This window comes from Loxodonta africana, chromosome 7 (assembly GCF_030014295.1).
Source record: "Loxodonta africana isolate mLoxAfr1 chromosome 7, mLoxAfr1.hap2, whole genome shotgun sequence".
Classification (NCBI taxonomy): Eukaryota; Metazoa; Chordata; class Mammalia; order Proboscidea; family Elephantidae; genus Loxodonta; species Loxodonta africana.
In genome coordinates, this window is record NC_087348.1 from 47,882,246 (window position 1) to 47,902,837 (window position 20,592).

General features: G+C 40.9%; 1 protein-coding gene across 9 annotated transcripts in view; it reads left to right on the top strand.

Annotated features, from left to right (window-relative positions):
* The window catches only part of SLC1A2 (solute carrier family 1 member 2), a 201,519-nt gene that overhangs the window by 170,014 nt on the left and 10,913 nt on the right, over nt 1-20,592 (top strand). For all 9 annotated transcript variants that reach the window (XM_064288302.1, XM_064288298.1, XM_064288299.1 and 6 more), the window contains one exon: nt 1-20,592. This exon is cut by the window's right edge and continues 10,913 nt beyond it. In XM_064288302.1, coding sequence (XP_064144372.1) covers nt 1-72 — 72 coding nt within the window. In that variant the 3' untranslated portion in view covers nt 73-20,592.

Consider the following 20,592-nt stretch of genomic DNA (forward strand, 5'->3'; position numbering starts at 1 on the left):
GTAACTCTGGCAGCCAACGGAAAGTCAGCCGACTGCAGCGTTGAGGACGAGCCTTGGAAACGTGAAAAATAAGGATATGCCTCTCAGCAAATTCTTGAATAGACTCCCCAGCGTATCTTATGGTAAAAGATGATATAAAGATTAAACAAGCTTTCTTTAAAAAAAAGGAAAAAAAAAAACCCCACATTATATTCCTATGTTTACTTAATCTGTTAGCTGAGGCTTAGAGGAACCATTGTGAGTTGGTGATGGTAGGCACGGTGCTGTGTCTTTGCCAAATAATGCTTCATAACTGTCTAACTTTCTCATATGTATTACTGTTTGAATGGATGCTGCTGGAGGAGTCAGTTTGAATGGGAGACACATTCTTGCCTGCTTCCCCTTTCTCTCAAGATGCAGAAATGTGGATGCCCTTTTCCCAGGGGATGCAACTGAAGCAGTGCGGTACACTCCAGGGACTCGGGATAATGAGCAAACTCAGTGTGTTATTCCTTAAAGTATTCTCCGTGTCTCATCTTGTTATGCACAAGAGATTTTGTTAGAAGCCTCTAGAAGTAATTTCCTTTAAACGTCTTGTAGAGTTTGGCACATGTGTTGATTAAAAGCAAGCACCTGTCTTAGGGAACTCTGACAAATCATTTTCAGTAGCCTCTTTGAGTTAAATGTTTCAACGTTTTAGTGGGAGCCATAGTCTTAAAGGCAGTTGTGTATGGAGCTCACTGTGTCTCTACCCTACTTTGTGTAGTTTGTATGAATAATTATTGAAAGTTCAAAGTATGTTTATAATTAGGGATAAATATGATAATGGTTAGGAAGTAATTTATACATGACCACTGCATATATTGACAAAAATAAAGCACAGTCAATATAAATTTTAACCAGATTCATCTATAAAAATTTGTTTATATTTGGTTTGCGTTTCGCCTGGCATAGTGAAATCAAGTAAGATTGTTTGATCTCTGTTTCACTTTCTTGTTTCACTCCTAAGATCCTTGTTTGGGTTCTAACGAAAGAGACACTTTTAATCCCCATCTGGTTGAGTCATATTCTCATCAACCTAGAAGGCCTCATCATTTTACAGTCCTCACATATGGAGGACAGTTGTGTTGGCTGTGCATCTTTTAATAACATCTCTTAAGAAAAAAAAAAAACTAGTATTTATCTAGTATGCAGAAAGCTTTTTGTTATATTATGTCAAAGCATATAAAACTAGTTACAGGACATAGTTGGAAGCACAGCCAGTCTTTTCTCCAACCTTCTCTGTGCAAAGGAACAGAAAACAAGCATGTGCGAAGTCCTATAAAGGTAACACTCCTACGGCAGAGTCTAAACAGCCTTAAACCATGAAGTGGGATAACTCTACACAATGCAACACAGGAGATCTTTTCACGGCTATGAAAGTTTGAAGGAGTAAACCATATATAATTGGAGAAGCGCAATGCCTTGCATGCTGTAGGCACCCAGTGAATTCTTATTGATGGATTATACAAGTTAAATTTTTTAATGTCTCTACTATCATTTACTATTGGATAGCCCACAGTATTTTCCTAGGTTGCTGGGTTTGAGAGTTTGTTGAGGACTTGAATATGAATCGTTGATAAATATAGCACATTCGACTCTAAGGAGTATGTAGAACTTGACCCACAGGTGGGAGCATGTCATCCAAAGCCAGCAGATAAATGTGGAGATATTCATGAATAGTCATAGAATGCAACTTGTCTGAGGTGAGGGTGTTATTGACATCACATACCCTGTAATACCAACTCCTTCTGACTCCTCTCTTGTAACTCAGATGCCTTTGGAACATACAAAAGATGTGAGATCCAGTAGTTCTTGTCTCTCAAACACCAGTTATTTTTGGAGAAGGATTGCTATTGAGCAGTATTAAGCAGCTTTTTTACTTTTTTTTTTGTTTTTGTTTTTAAAGAATGGCATTAGTCTTTATTTTCATTAGATGCCAGGTTATCAGGTAGCCGAGGATGTGCTGAAATGTAGTAGCGGAAAATGCATACTTTAGAGCAAACCTTGTGGGCTAAGGGGACCTGTATTTAGCTATGAAACTGGTAACGGTTGTCTTAACTCAAGTGGTGCTCCCAAGAGCGTGTTTATGGTGAGTAGAAGAATCTAGACAAAGCATCTAGGAGTTGTTGTTGAAGGTCAGCTTTATGCTTGTATACACTGACATGTTTCTCAATGAGCTGTCAAACCCTGAATCCCAAAATGTATTCCCAGAGGATTGTCTTCCCAGTGCTCTGCCTGAAAGTCTTTCCAGTTTGTTTTATCTTCAGTTTTTTTTTCCCCCCTTAACTATCCTGTTAGCCTATAAATACATAAAGGGACAATATGTTCAAAAAAAATTAGGTGCATAAAGGCTAACAAAGCAGACTTTTCTGATTTGAGACTCTGTGCAGTAAGTCTCATTAAAATATACTTAGAAAATCACCCTTAGCTGGAAAGGCAATAAATCATGTTAAAAATAAACAATTTCTAAAATTCAAGACTAGCATAAAAATCCAGGATGTATGTAGAGCTGATATATGAATATACACTCTGGTTTTTTAGGTCTTGTTCATTCTTCCAATGCCACACCCATTGGGGTTTTCCTTGCCCAGCATATGTGCCATAAACAGAACAAATGGATCCAGAGTATACCTCTAATGACGTTTTTGTAAATGGGATATGTATAACCTGTCAGTTATATGCAGAGATTTATATTAATAGATCCAACACAGATAGGAATGCTTGTTACAGTCCATTAATATTTGATAATACATAAATGTTATATTTATATACAGACATAGCAGCAGATACACGCACTGCATCATGTTAGAGGAAACTGGCCTTTAAGTCAGTGCTTTGGCAACACCATTTTGTAATAGACTCGTTCACCTCTTTTTAGGAATCAGAGAATCATTTCAAGAGTAAACCAACTAAATCAACTTTTAATACTTCCCTTTCTCATTTTTTGCCCTTTGGGGAACCCAAGTGGAATCCCCATTTGATTATCTACTGAAATCCAGTGGATCAAATCCCATCAGTGAGAACAATGAGTTATCTCTCAAGGTAACGCTTTACCTCAGAGCTTTCAGGATGTGCCTCTCTATGCAAAGAGCAAGGAGCCCTAGTGGCACGATGGTTGAGTGCTTGGCTGCTAACTGAAAGGTCAGCAGTTTGAACACACCAGTGGCTGCTCCCATAAAGATTTCTGCCTTAGAAACCCTAAGGGGGCAGTTCGACTCTGACCTATAGAGTCGCTATGAGTCGGACTTGACTTGATGGCACGCAACAACAACAACATGCAAAGAGCATCAGAGAATCAAGACAATCATTTAGATTGTACAGATCCTCAACACAGGACTTTAGGTGACAATGTCTGCACCAAAATAGCTACCGGATTCAATCCTTTACTTCATTTTCGGTGTGAAAAGACAGCCTATAGTCTGATCACTGCCTGAGGAAGTTACCATGCCCCACGGTAGACAAATATTTTACTTCTTCTTCTCTCTAATCACTAGTCAGCTAGATGTTCATGAAAGCCTAAAGAAAGAGTGCCAAGATGCTGGATTTAGTTGTGGAGGCTGAGAAGGACTTAGGGGAAATTCAGTTCATGGGGAGATATACCCCTGTTAGGTGATGCCAGAAATCACAACGACCATTTGATGAGAGGATCTCTGGTCATTTCCACTTGTGCATGGGGGAAGTATGCTGTTCACAAATGTATCTAGTCAGGAAGCCCTTTCAGAGTAGATGGGTGGGGTAACTCATCTACTGGGCCCAGAAAGGAAACCCAATCCTATCATGTTTTGTAAATACCATACTTCCGTTTCCTGTCAATAGTAAAAGTCAGGTTTTAATATTTCACTTTTGTCAGAATCAAGGTTTCTACATGTGCAATATTTTCCCATTAAATACAGCAATAAATCCAAGTACGAACGCACATGTCTCCATAGTTCAGACTCTTGGCGAACAAGTCTCAGCACTGTGCCTGGTTTGATGACTAAAAGTACTTAGCATTTATACCCAGTGGAGGCGGTCCTTCCCACTTCACTGCTCTTTAACTTTCCGAACCATACTGCTGTCTAGGTTGCTGGTTTTGCTTTGCTTATTCTACAGTTAAACTCATTCCAAACCAAGAAAAAGGACCAAATGGGATTTTCAATGACTGTGACTCTTGCTCTTCAAATAAGGATATTATGGTCTGGGGGCCTAAGAAGATTAAAATATAACAAAGAGCTTGAAAGAATTCTAAAGTGAGAATTTTGTAAATCTAGTTCTCAGGGAAGATTCATGGTCTCATTATCTGTAGCGATTTCTTCTGGCTAAAACCTAGAAGAAGGGCCACTGAGTGCCAGCTCAGACAGGTGGCACTATAGACAGATTGATCTTCCTGGGTGAAATGAGTTAGAAGCTGCCCCTGAAACATTTGTTATGGTTTTCTCCAAGGGGAAACTCAATTTTCTTGTCCTTTCTTCCTATTCCACTCATCATTGCTGCTGCTTATAAGAGAGCCAATTCTATAAAGGACCATATTATGTTGGTACAAGGGTTGGCTTTAGAATAGATGACAGGGAAGCTTAATTAGACAGTATATAATTTCATAGCCCAAAACAGAAAATTCAGTTAAGGACATAGAGGTGATGAGAAGCATCCTGATCTGGCGGAAGAAACATCGGGATTAGACTCTGCCAATTTTTAGCCGTGTGACTTACACAAGTCACTTTACCTCCAAACCTCATTTTTTCCCATTTGTAAAGCAAAGAGTGTAGATTAAATGGTTAAAACCTCTTTCCAGCTTGATTCTGGCTTTAATTTATTCTTTCTTAAGGGGCTTTCTGCCGCAGAATATTACTTATATTTTAAGTTGGAGGAGCCCGCAATAACGATCTATAAATTTTTCTCGTTCCCTTTGGGGGAAATTAAATTCAAGCCTCTATTCACTTGATTTTTTACAACAAATTGGGAAGATGGCCATGTGAATCAACAGCGTGGTATTTGGGGACACAAACAGACATCCTTTTATAAAATTGCCCTTTACTTAAACTCCCTGTCCTAATACAAGTAGCAGTTTAGCTCAGGGAAGAATGCATGCTTCTGGCATCACGGGAGAGGACTGGATGAGTGTAGAGCCTCACCCAATCTCTTACATCATTTGTGCGGTAGCAACAGAGCCCACTCTGAATACCCAAAACACCCAATTTCGTCTGCAAACAATCCTAATTGCCAAGCCAGTATGGGAATTTGGGAGCCTTTGGCAAATAAACTTGAACACTCTTATGAAATTCGGTGCAAGCTTGCACAGTAAATAGCAACTGTCTGTAAATACCTTCCCGCTACCACTTGTGTGCACACATGCACAACCATTCACAGAGGAGCCTGGCCCAAGTCCTTTCTTTGGAGAGATATGCAGGAATGTTTGATGGAATTCATTTTCCAATTTTTCTCCTGGTTTGCTTTTTGATAGGCGTCACATCGTGCGTGGAAAAGCTCTAACTTATGGCAATGGTGTTTTGCTGACTCTTCAATGCTGAGGAGTTCTAGGGTGGATGGCTTTGGGGGACATCTCAGAAAATCCATGGTCTGCAAGTGCATGTCACCAGCCAAGATCTTTGAACAATCTCTTGTACTTTCTGGTACTGCTGCTGCGGGCCATTGCTTTCATCATTGCTCTTTGTCTGGACTTCTGCTAAGTATGGAGTAGAGCTGGTGTTATGTTGTGTGTAGCTTCCATTTCCGGTAAAGACTTTGGTTCTTTAGATGTGAGGATGCCAGATGTTACGCTAGGATTAAAAGGATGGTTGTTTTCCCCATTAGTGCAGCCAGATAAAGACGTTCTTAATTGATCCATATAAGAACCTATAGAAAAGTGAGAAGAGTCCCTCAGTTCTTATTTCATTCACCCTAAATAGCATCCTGAATGATTCCTCATCTGTCAGTTTTTTGTTTTGTTTTGTTTTTTCCCCTTTGTCCAGCCTTGCTTTGCCTTCCTACCTCTGGCCAAATATCCATTTTCCTATTTTTATAGTCTTTCTGATTGTTATGCAGGGCCTTTTGTGCTGAGACTAAAATCTGCTACTGGAATAGATCCCACTGTTCAGCAGAGCCATCATTTGACCCAGTGAGTGGGTAGCAACAGATGCCCAGTTCCCCTAGAGACACCTCCAATCCCTGGGTGAGTGTTGGAACTAGCAACTGACTGTGAGCTTTGTTAGCATCCCCGGTGGAGATGGGATGATGCAGTCAGAGCCTCGCTCCTTCTGGGGCTTGGTTTCTTCCCCTGGCAACGAGTTACCCTGCCTGGAAACAGCCTGTTGCCTTGTAGGGGAGAAATGCGCACAGAATTACTAGCCAAGGAGGTTGGTTCAGCACATCTCTGAAGTTTCTCCCCTGTGGAGAGAATTCCCTGAAATGTATGATCAGAAAGCTATTTGCTTAATGCTCTGGAAGAGTTCATTTTCTTACTAGGAACTCACCCTTCAGCATCTGGGTTTTTCTGCCAGTCACCTTAATGCCCTCTCTTCCTCCTTCTCCTAGCAAACCTCAGCACTGTATCTCCACGCTTCACAGCATGGATCAGATTATCTGATCACTGTAGAAATTTGTATATAAAATGCTACCTTGGTGAGGATTTTTGTATATTGTTTTTCTATTTGTTTTCTACAGTTTGAGGAGAGAGCTGGCAAACTGTGAATCTACTTTGATTTTGCTGCCAGCAAATATATTTTGGCTTCCTGGTAAGAATCTATGTTACCAGGGACAATATATTGCCCTCTGATCAGTATTGTACCCCAAACCCACAAATTCCTCCAGCCTAATCTTACATTCTTGTTTAAAACAAATACCCAAGCCTCTTTGCTATTATTTATAAAGAGCATGAGAAAATGTATTTCTACTCCTGGATGTTATAAGTCCAATATTAATTTAGCCTTTAATAATGTTATAGGTTTTTATCTATCCTTCAGAAATCATGAAAAACTCAGTGTACACTGAATGAATCTATTTAATATTTGTAATTTTGAAGACAGATATTTTCTTATGGGATTTTCCATATAGCCACACATGTAGAATTATAACTCTCTGGAGCACAAGAAATTTCTACAGCAATTTACAGGTATCGGTTGTTTCCTGAGCACACAGCCACACTTGAGAAATTTCAGAACATAGTCCTTAGTGATGCAATGAACAAAATGACCATTAAAAAAACAAAAAAGTTGCCATCGAGTCAATTCCAACTCATAATTGCTTAAATTCCTTAGCTGGTTAGGATATACATTTAAACAAGTAGCCTATTTAACGAGAGGACTAGTGCTGACTCCTTATTTTGGACACCAAGACTTGTTATTCCAGCCAAGCATTCCAATTTTACTTTCCTCTAAGAAAGATCAAGGACAAGGTGATAGCAGAGAAATCATTCCTCTATCAGAATCCCTCATGCCTTCCTAATTGTTTTATGTGAAAGTTGGCTTAGGAAAACTCTGAGTGGCAGAGACTGGAGGGTGAACGCTAGGCAGCAAATCAGGACAGATTTGTTGCCATTAATTCTTGCCAAGCAAAATGGTAGTAAATGTCACATTGTTATATGAAGTGAGCACATATTTTTAAGAAAACATTCAGTACCAGCTATGAAGCAATACCCTATCACTGGCGCCTGGAGGTGGAGGTGTACGGTCACATTTGAAACTGTTCAGAAGAAGCCCAGGTGAATTTGTCCTCAGGTAAATAACAAACTATATAACCTCCCCCCAAAAGGCAAATCAGTAGCCACTACGAAGATAAGGTGTCTTCCTTCAGCCAAACACACTTCCTGGTATGGTTGGTAGGGCTCATATTTTTGCCAAGGTCTGTGTTTTAAGAAATAGTTGGTTACGTAGAAAGTGTACTGGTATGTATTTGAACCTGCTCCTCATTAAGTAAACAAATTAGGTGTATCCTTAACTGGCAATGATTGTCTCTGTGGTTTTCAAGTACAGGTAGCTGTCAAAGCATGAAGTTCTGGTGTGTACACGCTGACACTTGGTTCACGCATGAAGAACAGTGCCTATGCACTTTGTGTAGCTATACAGTAGGTAACTATGTGTAATTTCAGTGAAATGGTGTATAGATGTATTGTAATTTAATGTAAATGTTATTTTTTGGCTGTTCATCTAAGTGCAGTAGACATGTTGATTGGTGTTTTGAAAACCCTTCTTTTCTTTCTTAGACACCTAGCGGTGAATCATTTCTCCTCTTTGGTAATGTGATTTGAGGATACGTATGAGTGAGGAACTTATCCGTGAGTCCTTTGTACTGATAATTGTTTGAAAGTCTGTGTGAGTGTCCAGCACCTTTGTAAATACACAGTTCAGAGCAGTGGTGGGGTGGATGTGTGTCCAGGTTCTTAGTGAATGGTCATCTCACTTGTGTATAATGCACAGTGAATGTTTTCTAGGCTTAGGTAGGTTTAGAATGAGGGCATTCATCTACAATCCTCCTTCACTAGGTGGATTGGGCTCAGAGTGGCTAAAGGTTATTCTGTTCTTGTGTATGTTAGCATCATGTCCTTAGGCAAGGGGCAGCCTCTCTGACTGTCAAGTACTAATCGTGATTTTCATGATTTAAGGATTCTGAAGAGTCTTGTCCCCCTTGACTTCTTGAGTTAGGGCACAGAAGAAATCCATGTGTGTTTCTGCCATACAGGCAAAACCCCAAAAAAGCACAGTTCTGTTAGGAAAATGCACGGTTGTCTGTAGTAAGGCAGAACACTAAAAGCACGGGAACAGTCAGTGTGCAGCTTTGGAGTTTCAGGGCAGGGAACTGACAAAGCACAGATCCCACATATGTGAAGGAAGATACGACTTCCTGTACCTAATATGCTCTGTGTGTGTGTTTTGAGTGATTGCAGATGAGATTAACTGTAATTATACACTTGCCTCCTAAAAGACTCATTCTGTCTCATTATCACTAAATGGAATGCTGTGAGGTCTATTGCTCCTGTAACCCCTTCTTCCTCTTCCCCAAGGACAGAAAAGAAATGGTCATGTGCTCTTGGGAACATTGAGTGGCCCTCTCTTTTCATGACAGAAGTGAAGCCTAAGATATCCCCCGAGAGCATGAAGCACGTTCATTTGCAGTGCTTTCTCCAGATGACTGGGATGAGGGGATATGGTGGACAGGCACTTTTTTCCTAGAAAATGTGGCTTCTTCAACTCTTGTCAAATTCTGGATGGAAACCTTACTGAAAGGAAACTAGGCTTTAGGCAGGATTCTTTTTGAAGAGTCTTGTATGTGTAGAATGAAAGATAAGATTGTTTCCCTCAGATTCACAATGCCCATTGGTGTGAAGTCATGTAACATAAAGCATCTATGACACATAGTATTTAAAGACTAATGAGTGCAAGAAGATAAAAACTTCAGCTAATTCTTGGGTTGTTTCTTATATACGGTACTAGGAAATGCCTTGTCAGAAAAGCACATTTTGGGTAGTTGGGTTCTCTTGTTTTCACCTTTAGCTTTCTAAGCTTTCCTACAATGTGGACTTATTACTGTAACCTTTCATGTGTAAAATAACTGGACATTCTTTATATGCTGGAAATAATCTGTGAATCCAATATTTCATTAAGTGTTTTAACTTTTGTGTATATTTCTCTCATCAATAAATGTGGATTCAAATTTCTCTTGATAGCTGCCTCTTCTTCAATTCTCATTTGAGGCTATTGTGGGTTATACACTAAGCTCCTCGAGTACTCCTTTCAGAGAAGTTTGTGGATGGAAAGCTACAATGTCCTAGATGAATAGTTTCTAGGAACCCTAGATATATAAGGAAGTCACATCTTATATGAAAATTATTATCTAAAATTAGTGAGATGGAGTAAAAATGATGTATAATCAAAATTATCCTATGAATCAGACAGAATGGGCTTGCCCAAAATATCAGAAGCTTAAAATACCCAAGGCTATTTTTCACTCATGTGAAATTTCCATCACAAGTTGGCTAGGAGACTCTGCTCTGTGTTGTCCTCACTCAGGGAGGCTGGAAAGACTCCATCTCCATACTTCCACACTTGTCAATACTGGAAAAAAGGAGTATGGAAAGTCTTACACTGACTCTTAAAGCTTCCTCCTGAATGTTATTATGTACCTCACTTCTGCTCATATATCAATGGCCAAAGCAAGTCCCTTGGCTTCACCTAACTTCATGGGTAGAGGTACGTGCAACCTTACTAGGTGCTCAGAAGGAACACTGGAGATAGTAGGTGAATAGCTGTAATGACTATAGGCCATGAAAATTCCTTAAATTGTTTATAAAGGATAGTATACAAGCATATAGTCTCTCAGTAGGTCCAACAGAACACGGTTTTCCTCTAAGATTACAACAAATCATTACTCTGGAAGTAGGTGGCAAGATGTAAGGGCTATGTTATGGACATAAAATGCATGATTTCCAGCAGTAGTATCACACTCAGCATGGCGAGATTCTCACACAGCGATGGAGATATGTACAGAAATGGAGAATCACTGAGAGAATGGCAGAGCCTCTTTTCATGTTATTCGGCATATACCCATTGAGTGAAATGGCAGGCTGATGGCCTAAATTACTGGAGTTGTTTTCTCTCATTCTTTTTTTTTTGGGGGGGGTGGTGAAAAGAAGGCCTGTATTTGATATTAAGTAAGTAATATACATAGATGTGATATATCAGTATTCTTTTCACGAATACTAGCCATTTATTCAAATGCTTGGTGAAAATGGATACTTCATTCAAAAAAACTTTCTCCCCTTGGAGTCAAGTCTACATCACATGCACATTCAAAATGTTATTAAGTCTTAATTACAGAAAATAACTCATCAGTAAATTTGAGGCTTGCCATTTTTTTATTCTCTGTAAAAATACATATAACACAACACATGCCAAACTTATCCAATTTAGTGAAATCAATTATATCAGTCATGTCGTGCAATCAATACCCTTTGACAAATTTTTCATCCTTATGAACAAAAACAAGAAAGTCTTTATTTTAAGATAACAACCAGAAATCAGACATAAGGTAGAACTATAAATACTTTCATATGGGTAAAATCTGATCAAAATCAACCACTCTTTCAGAGGAGGACCCAGCCAGAGAGAAATGTGACTTTGCTTGCCCAGCGAATTTCTTGACCTTCCTCCTACATCAGAGGTGTTTACCCTTCCCTCGTGAGGGCCAGTTAAGTGGTGCTTTTACTCACCATAACAAAAGAAAAAGAATTTGGAGGATGAGTAGAAAAAGAAGTGTTGTGTACTGGGAGTTATGAAACAAGTGTTCAGATTTCGGCTCAGTCACTAAAGAATTGTGTAAACTTGGCCAAATCCTTCACAATTTGGAAGTCATTTCAGCATATGTAAAATTGGGGATTGGGGTTAAATAATTTCTAAGCTCCTTTGGAACTCTGAAATTTGTACTCTATCACCCAGGTAAGTCATTATCGGTATAGATACATTCTTTTCAAAAGCTTATTATCTTCTTAACATAATATCTCACACATACAAATGAGATATGTAACCTGTATCTAAGTTCCACCACCCATCTGTCAGCTTGCCACGCGTGATAGCGTGTGTGCTGCTGTGATGCTGGGAGCTATGCCACTGGTAAGTCCAATACCATCAGGGTCACTCATAGTGGACAGGTTTCAGCAGAGCTTCTAGACTAAGACAGATAGGAAGAAGGGCCTGGTGATTTACTTCAGAAAATTACCCAGTGAAAACCCTATGGATCACAACCCTCTAGGTTGCAAAGCACTACACAACAGCTGCCAAGAGTAGACTCAAGCTTACCAACGGCCACGAAGGTGACACAGGAGTGGGAAATGTTTTGTTCTGTTGTACATGGAGGCGCCATGAGTTAGAGACAACTGGATGGGAACAACAATATCTAAGTTATAATGCTGTGTACGCAGAAGCACACACATCCGTTACCCAGTGCAAGGCTAGTGCATCACGAATAACTTGACCTTTGTGTTCTTCTCTTATCGTAGCCTTGTGCTTTTCTCCCCAGAGGAAAATGCTATTTGGACTTTTGTGTTTATCACTCCCCAGCTTTTTTAAAAAATAATTTTGTCACAGACATATGCATGCTTAAACAAGCTGTGCTTTTTCCTTTGAGCTTTCTAAAAAGTATCATACTGTCTGTAGTGTTTTTGACCTCGCCCCTTTTTTACTCAACATTGTGTTTCTAAGTTCATCCACACTGTTACAAGTAACCATTACAAGAACATGTAGCATTCATTTTTACTGCTGTCTTATATTGCAATAGTACACGATAAACCACATTTTTGTTTATCCCTTTTCCTGGAGATAAGACACTTGCCTCACTTCCAGTTGTTTTGCTATGATAAGCAGTACTACTATGAACATTATTGTGTATGTTTCCTGGGAGTATAACCTAGAGAAACACTAAAAAAATTAGAATAGTGTTTGTGTGTTTGTATATGTGTGTGATGTAAAAATGTCAATTCAAATCTTCCACCATTCGAGCATGGCTCCTTCAGTGGGCATGCCATGGACCACCCTGGGCACCCCTAGTAAACCATACACTGTTGGGTTGTCATTTGGAGTCCAGCTTTCCAAGGGGGCTACTGAGCCAGGCAAAACCAAGCCATTTTTAAGAGAGGAATTTAAGTTTAGAACCTAAGCCTTATTTCCTCAGGTTCACATGGTAGTGCCTATGAGCACAACTCTGATGGTAGCTAGACAGGGCCAACTTCATCTTCAATCTCTTCTCTGAGCAATAATCTTCTAGACCAAGCAACTCCACCCTACTTCAGCAGGCTGTTTGCTCTGATGCCAATAGTTGTTTGACAGGGGAAATTACGGGATGTCATCAGAAGAAACCCCTCCACTCCCCCCGAGAATTGTCAGTAGCCCCTTCAGCTACACCCCTTTTCTGACCACGGAGGATGGCAGAACCATAAAGGACAGTGTCTCTGAAAACGAGGAGCTGTGTGGCTGCCACGAAAGGCATTGAGCCTCTGGGTACCTCACTTTCCGGGTACAGAGTGACATAAACAGGAATCCAGGACGCTGTACACCAAAGAACCACAGGTTACAGAGGGTTCAGGTACCTTTAGGGAAGCTTAATGGTGCACTCTACCCATTTGTCACCTCTCAGCCCAGCTGGGAATGCTTGGGTGGAGACGCCTACACATTTGACGCGGGCTGCGGGAGGATGGAAGATTGTGGAGTTCCTGGCAAAAGCATACGTATTTTTAACTTTTACTCTTCTTCCTGGCAGTTCATTAAGTTTGGTGAATTCTGCCTCCCACTGAGGCAGTAAAAGGACATACTCAATTCTCATGTCATTGTAAGAAAAACTACGTTACAGAGTCAGGTTCAAAATCCAGTGTTGACTGGATTCCCACAGCTTGTCCAAAAAGAGTATAAGGAGAATAAAGCCATCCAAAGTACATGCTACTTTTACTCTCAAATTCTTAAAATCAGTGACTTTAAACTCTGACTAATTCTGTGAGGATGGAGAGGCAATAAGCTGCACTATAAAAGGGACAAGTTGGGCAAGCCCCAACTTTATAACTAACTACGTGGCAAGGATCAGCACAAATCCAACTCTCACCCAGAAATAGATCCAGGCTTCCCTTTCCACATCTCCACTCCTCATAGTCAGCCACTTCTGTGGCAAAAAAAATAAAAACAAAAAAAACTCTTAATCTAGTCCCCTGGGACTGGGTCACAAACTAGAAGGACTCTATCCTTCTTCATTGACTGCCCATGCAGCTTTTCTCTAACACCCAGCCACCCAGAGCTGGTGTCATGGATTGAATTTTGTCCCCCCAAAATGAGTGTCAACTTGGCTAGGCCATGATTCCCACTATTGTGTGAATGTACAGCATTTTGTGATCTGATGTGATTATCCTGCTGTTGTAAATCCTAACCTTTATAATGTTTACTAAGCCGGATTAAAAAAAAAAAAAAGATTAGAGGTGGTTATATTAATGAGGCAGGAGTCAGTCTACAGGGTTAGGTTTATCTTAAATCAATCTCTTCTGAGACATAAAAGAGAGAAGGGAGCAGAGACAGAGGGACCTCCTACAACCAAGAACCAGGAGGGGAGTGCATCCTTTGAACCCAGGGTACCTGTGCTGAGAAGCTCCTAGACCAAGGAATGATTGATGACAAGGACATTCCCCCAGAGCTAACAGAGAGAGAAAGCCTTTCCCTGGAGCTGGCACCCTGAATTCAGACTTCCTGCCTCCTAGACTGTGAGAAAATAAATTTCTCTGTTAAGCCATCCACTTGTGGTATTTCCGTTATAGCAGCACTAGACGACTAAGACAGCTGGGTCACACAGACTCTGTACTGCCAGCCCCTGCTGGCTCATTCCTCCCATGGGATCCTTAATTTTCTAGAATGGTTCACAAAATTCACAGGGACTAGAGGTACCCATTCATTGTAACCAGAAAGGATACGTGCAAAGAGACCCATTAGGCAAGATTTGGGAGAGGTCCTGGCATGCGGCTTCCATGCTATATCCTCTCCCCTACATGGATGTTGTCACCGATCATGGAGTCCCCAAGGAGAGGTCCCAGGTGCCCTAGTCATTGGAACCTCAATGAATATATAATACATGATGTGGGCCTTAATGCATATGATCAATTCAATCAATGAATATCATGACTGCAGTAGGCTCCCCTTTCTTCCTAAAGTTAATTTGCCAAATGTAGCCCCTACTTGCCTGTCTATTTTGGAAAACAAAGGCATCTTGATTGCTTGGGTTATTTTCCGAAATCAGAGTCAAGGGGCCAAACCAAGTTCTTTGTCCCAAAAATTCCATAAAGCAGACAAAACATTATTTTACTGTTTCCCATCTCAACCAGGTCAGGATGAATATACAAAACCTCAATATCTTTTTCTGTCCGTTATTTGGAGTAATCAGATTTTAGCCTTCCAAATATTGTGTGGAAAAAAAGCGAGTTGCCTCCATTTAAGGAAAAAAAAGGCAAATATAGAACTGTAGTCATCTGTGGTACACTCCTTTGTTGCATGCATGATCTGGCTCCCCGGGAATTCTCTAACTGCTTCTGTCACTTCTCAAATGTTTTCCAGGCTGGAATAACAAACTGCTCATGGGAGAAGCCATGGAATTTTCAAATAGCCTTTTGAATGAAAAGTTCAGTTGGAGCAGCCGCCCTTCTCCAGTTGCTTACTCTCCTGATCCTAAATTTTCCTCTCAGTTTATTGAAGAGGACAACTATTATTCCAAATTATAAGACTAGAAGGAAGGATCCAAGAAGGAGGTTATCTGAAGCTTGTTGTGTTCTAGTTGTTATTGTTAGCCACCATTAATCTGGCTCTGATTCATGGCAACCTAATGCACAATGGAACAAAACAAGGCCCAGTCCTGTACCATCCTTAAGATTGGTTGTGGACTGAACCATTGTGATCCACAGGGTTTTCACTGGCTGATCTTTGGAAGTAGATCTCCAGGCCTTTCTTTTTATTCCGTCTTAGTCTGGAAGATCCACTGGAACCTGTTCAGCTTCATAGCAACACACGAGCCTCCAGTGACAGATAGGTGGTGGCTGTACACGAGGCACGTTGGCTAGGAGTTGAAGGGGAGAATTCTACAACCAAACCATCCACACCCTCGTGTCTGAAGCCTATCCAAGTCAACTGATATCCTCATATAAAATGAATTAGAGGTAAAACAGTGGCAAACCAAAGTTAATCCTGGTTCTGTCCTTTTCCCGGCTATGGGCCATTGGATTATTTACATAGCCTCAATTTCCTCATCTATCGAATAGGACTAATAAAGTGCCTATGATGTAGGAGATTTGACAAGAGACCATCTACAAAGTAGTTAACAAAGTACTTGGCACATAGCAAGGGCTCAGTCAGTGGTAGCTATCATCACCACCATCATCATCACTATTATTATCCTTAGCATTATCAGTGACAAGTTCCTTGTGACTAAGCTGGAAGAAGGCAGGCCTCTTCTCCCCCAGTTTGGACTTTTTTCCCAATTGTACCACGTGGGCCCCAGCATGTTACTCAGAGCTCAGCTGACCCCCTGAGAATCCGAGCTGTGTTAATACACCATGACCTCCCCTGACCTAGCCTGGGGTGACCACTTCTTTAATCCTAGAGAAACTCCTTGGGCATCACGTGCTTATGCTAGTTAATGTTCCAGATGCCCCGCTATACTTTCTTCTGTTTTTTGCCAAGGACCTGATGTTTGGCAGTGAGGAAAGGCACTGATTTCTTCAGGGAAAAGAAGTGAATCTCAGCCTGGCCAAAGTGGCCTCTTACTGGGATGGGAGCCTAGCTGTCCCTTCCAACAGGCAACAGAACATCCAGACACGAAGCAATTCTTTTCTTCACTTGAGAATTCCCCTCGGGGAGTCCCCAGCTCACAGCATTTTATGTACCAGGGACAGATATCACGAGAAAGGCTGGTTCTGTGGAATGTGCTCAGCCCACTAGGACCCTCCAGAGCTCCTTGGGTAGGTTTATTTCCAGTATCTTCCCTTCCCATCATCCCTTTCTCTTTTGCCCTGTCTTCATTCACAAATGAAGTTAGGTTTCTCACTCAACAGTTCCAAGAACACAACTTGTGAAAAACTTCGTCTAGCTTTTTGGTTTAGGGATCTTACCCATTGCTATATTAGAATCATCCCCAAATGATGTCCCTTCTTGGTTTTCAGTAGCTTCAGGGCACTACTGCTTTCTTAAAAAAAAAACTCATTGCCGTTGAGTTGATTCTGACTCATAGCAACCCTATAGGACAGAGTAGAACTGCCTCATAGGATTTCCAAGGAGCACCTGGTGGACTTGAACTGCTGACCTTTTGGTTAGCAGCCACAGCTCTTAACCTCTATTGCCACCGGGTTTCCAGTGCCATCTTAGGAGCCTGCTATTTATTATTAATAGTAGCTGTAGGGTTGCTATGAGTCAGAATCGACTCGACAGCAGTGGGTTTATTGTCTTAGATGGGGATTCTTAGAAACAGAGCCTGAGACAGGATTTAGGTTCATGTGGTTTTTTGAAGGAATACTTTTAGGAAACCCCATAAGGTCTTGAAGAAAACAGGATAGAGAAGAAGAAAAGCTGAGCAAGAACATAGTTTTAGGGAAATTCTAACTTTGAGTTGTCCCCCTTGAGGTAAGAGGACTTGCCTTGGAGCACTCATGTCAATCAATCATTGGCTGTGGGCCACTTGTGGGAGAAAGGCATAATCTCTGGAGAAGGAGATCAGTTATGGGCTGTTAGCCATAGATCCAACAGTTGAGGATGGGTGCATCAACCCAAGGAGGGGATTGAGCAGAACACCAAAAACATCTGCTAAAGCTTCCATTCACCACATGTCTACTATGTGCCAAGCTCTTATGTACCTTAGGTCATTCAGTTCTCACAACAACCCTGTGAGATAAGGGCTATTACCAACCCTATTTTATGGATAAGGAAATTGAGATTCAAAAAGGAAAGCTACATGTCTAGGAAAGAAGTATATTGCTTCATTATCATATTCTTGTGTTTTCGAACCTCTGTGCTGAGTATAACACCCCTTGATGTCTTATCTTGAAGTCCAATCATGCAGGAGATTTTAGGGTATTTGAAAGAGAGTGGCCATGCTTGTCATTCAATAAAGTAATGCATTACCTCCTTAACTGCCACCAGGAATCATAAAACTCATGTTTGGTGAAGAGGGGATCTCAAAGGGTACCTGACTCCGCTAGGCATACCTGTAATAGCTGGCCTAGCTAGTTGGCATAGATAATTCTCTTTCCTAAAACATTTCTAAATTAGGAGTGTCAACTGTGATTAAGTGAGAGTGAGGAAGTTTCTCAGACACTATCTGGGCTCACTAGAAAAGCATCCCAATTGATTATCAATGATTGTAAGGATGAGGGAAGGAAGAGTGACTTATGTTTGTCTTATATCACCATTCTTAATTGTATCAGTCAGGATGGGCTGAGTTCTCCTATAGTGACAACTCTCAAATCTCAATAACCCCAACAAAATTAGTTTATCATTTGCTCACATGATAGTTCTACTGCAGGTCTACAGAGGGGTTCTGCCCATTGAAGTCACTTAAGGACCCTAGAGGATGAAACAGCCACTATGGTAAATAGGCTGATTGCCATGCCAGAGGGAAGAGAGTTTTAGAATGGTCCACACATGCTCAGTTAAATGTCATCTCAGCTCACAACCAGTTGGTGGCTTGCGTTCATTTTGAGAATTTAACAGCTACAGAATTTTTAGTCGAGATCCATGGTCTCTTTGGCAGTACAATTCTTAAAATCTTTGCTGGCTTTTATCTATTTGGATCCAATCAACCTCATATGTATGTATATACCACTTTTACACACTCTTGTATACACCACTGCTCCTCTAGCTAGGTCCACTTGGACAACTTGGTGACATTCTGGGGAATATATTCTCAGCTTCATTCTAGGTTTGGACTTGGTTCAGAAGTAACTAGACATCATGCTCCATTCAAATGCCCTGGATGAGCCCTCAAAATGTACCCTGTAGTTATGGTACTCTTTTTCTGCTACTCAGGATGCATCTCTTGGTATTATTTATTCGAGCATTTATTCAGTATACATAATTGAGCACCTACAACATGCCAGGCACTCTTCTAGGTGCAGAGGACACTGCAGGAAAGATGAAGCTTAGCAAGAAGGTTATATTTCTAGCTACTGGTGGTTTGACGGCCTTACATAATAGTAAGGGTGGATTGGGGGAAGGAGGATCAGGCATGGTGGACCTGATCCAGCTTCCTTATCCCCAAACCATAAGAGCTGGTGTGTGTGTGTGTGTGTGTGTGTGCATGTACCTCAGTGTATGTGCTTGTATGCTTTTGTGTGTTTACATGTTTGTGTATTTGCACATGTGTGTGTGTATATAATGTTTCCCTCTGGATTGGGCAAGTGTGAGTAGCACCGTTCCAAGAAAAGTTCATCTCCTTCTAATTCCTGCCCTTAATCTCTTTCTTTAATTGCATTCATCTTGAGTGTCCCCACAAACCTTCTTTTCTCCTAGTAGCCACCATCCCTTCCCACAGAAATAATCAAATATGGGACTATTGCAGCTCTTTCTGGAGGGCTCAAATTTCCCCGCCTTCAATGTTGAATGTCTCTTGCTTTTCTCCTCCTCAAGTTAGAGTCATTTCCCAGAGAAGAGGGTGGGTTCTGTCTCAGTGTCCTCTGAATTCCCAGGGGTGAGCGCTTGTCTCTGGGACCTGGAACGATGGGAAGAGAAACATGGTGGGGAGATTGCAACCCTGCGTAGTGGCTTGGCTTGGGCTGGATTACCTGAAATCAAACATACCTCATCACTGCCAGGAATAATTTCTTTCAGAAATTCTCTGCTCTGATCTATATGACAAATACAATTTCTCTCACTAATCTTGATGCTCTTCCTAACAGAATTAATACCCTGGGCTTATTATGCTAAAAGAGCATTCACTCTTGCCTTGCCTCTGAGGTAATTCATCAGACCCACCAAAACCTCACTGCCGTTGCATTGACTCCGACTCACAGCGACCCTCTCGGACAGAGTAGAACTGCCTCATAGGCTCCCGAGGCTATAATCTTTATGGGAGCAGACTGCCACATCTTTCTTCTGCCCAATGGCTGGTGGGTTTGAACCAATGACCTTTAGATTAGCAGCTGAGTGATTTACCACTGCACCATCAATTGTCTCTAAACTCTGGAGGCTAGGGAGTTCATCCAGTCATACTGATATTTTTTGAAAATTAACTCATTTACGTACTGGTCAACAAGCTTAGAGGATATGTTTGGGAACAGAAAACGTTTCCTACCTCAATTTTCTAAGTATAAAGACTTTTCCAGAAAACAGATATTTAGTTGTCTATCTTTCTATAGAAATGAAGGCCATTGTTTTTAAATTATTAGTGTTGAATTCTTTTCAAGGAGCAATAAGAGACAGCAAATAAGCCAAAATCTTCTTTAAGTAACACTCGATTCTTTTACCAAGTTCATTAGCCAAAAGAATAATTCCAAAACTAAAACTGAGAGCCAAAAATTTTGGCGGAGAATCAGACTTTTCCCAAAACACCAAATGAACAAGTAATCTGTGTTTCATTTAGAAGAGACTAAAAAATCCAAAAATGTTTGAGCATCCCAGATGACTTCGAAATTCATTTAATAGCTCATCAAGGCTGATGCCAGCTTCCTTTAGAAACCGTAATGAAAATCATTCCTGTTAAAAGTGATTTTCTTGAAATCGTTCCTGTTGAAAGGATCAGTATGTTCTCTGAAAATAGGCCAGTGAAAACCCTATAGATCACAATGGTTTAATCTGCAATTGATCATGGGGATGGCACAGGACCGGGCAGAGTTTTGTTCTGTTGTGCGTGGTCACCATGACTCAGGGGCTGACTCAATGGCAGCTAACAACAACATGTTCAAGCAAAAGTATGGCCTAGGAGTTAACAGAGTGGGTTTTGATGTTGGGCTGCCCATGTTGACATCCTGGTTCTGCCATTTGCTAGCTCAGTGACTTGAGGGCAAGTTACTTAGTTCCCTGTGCCTTAGTTTTTCCATCTGTAAAATGAAAATAATAATGGTACTTCATTTCACAAGGTTGTGGTGAGGCGCCCTCG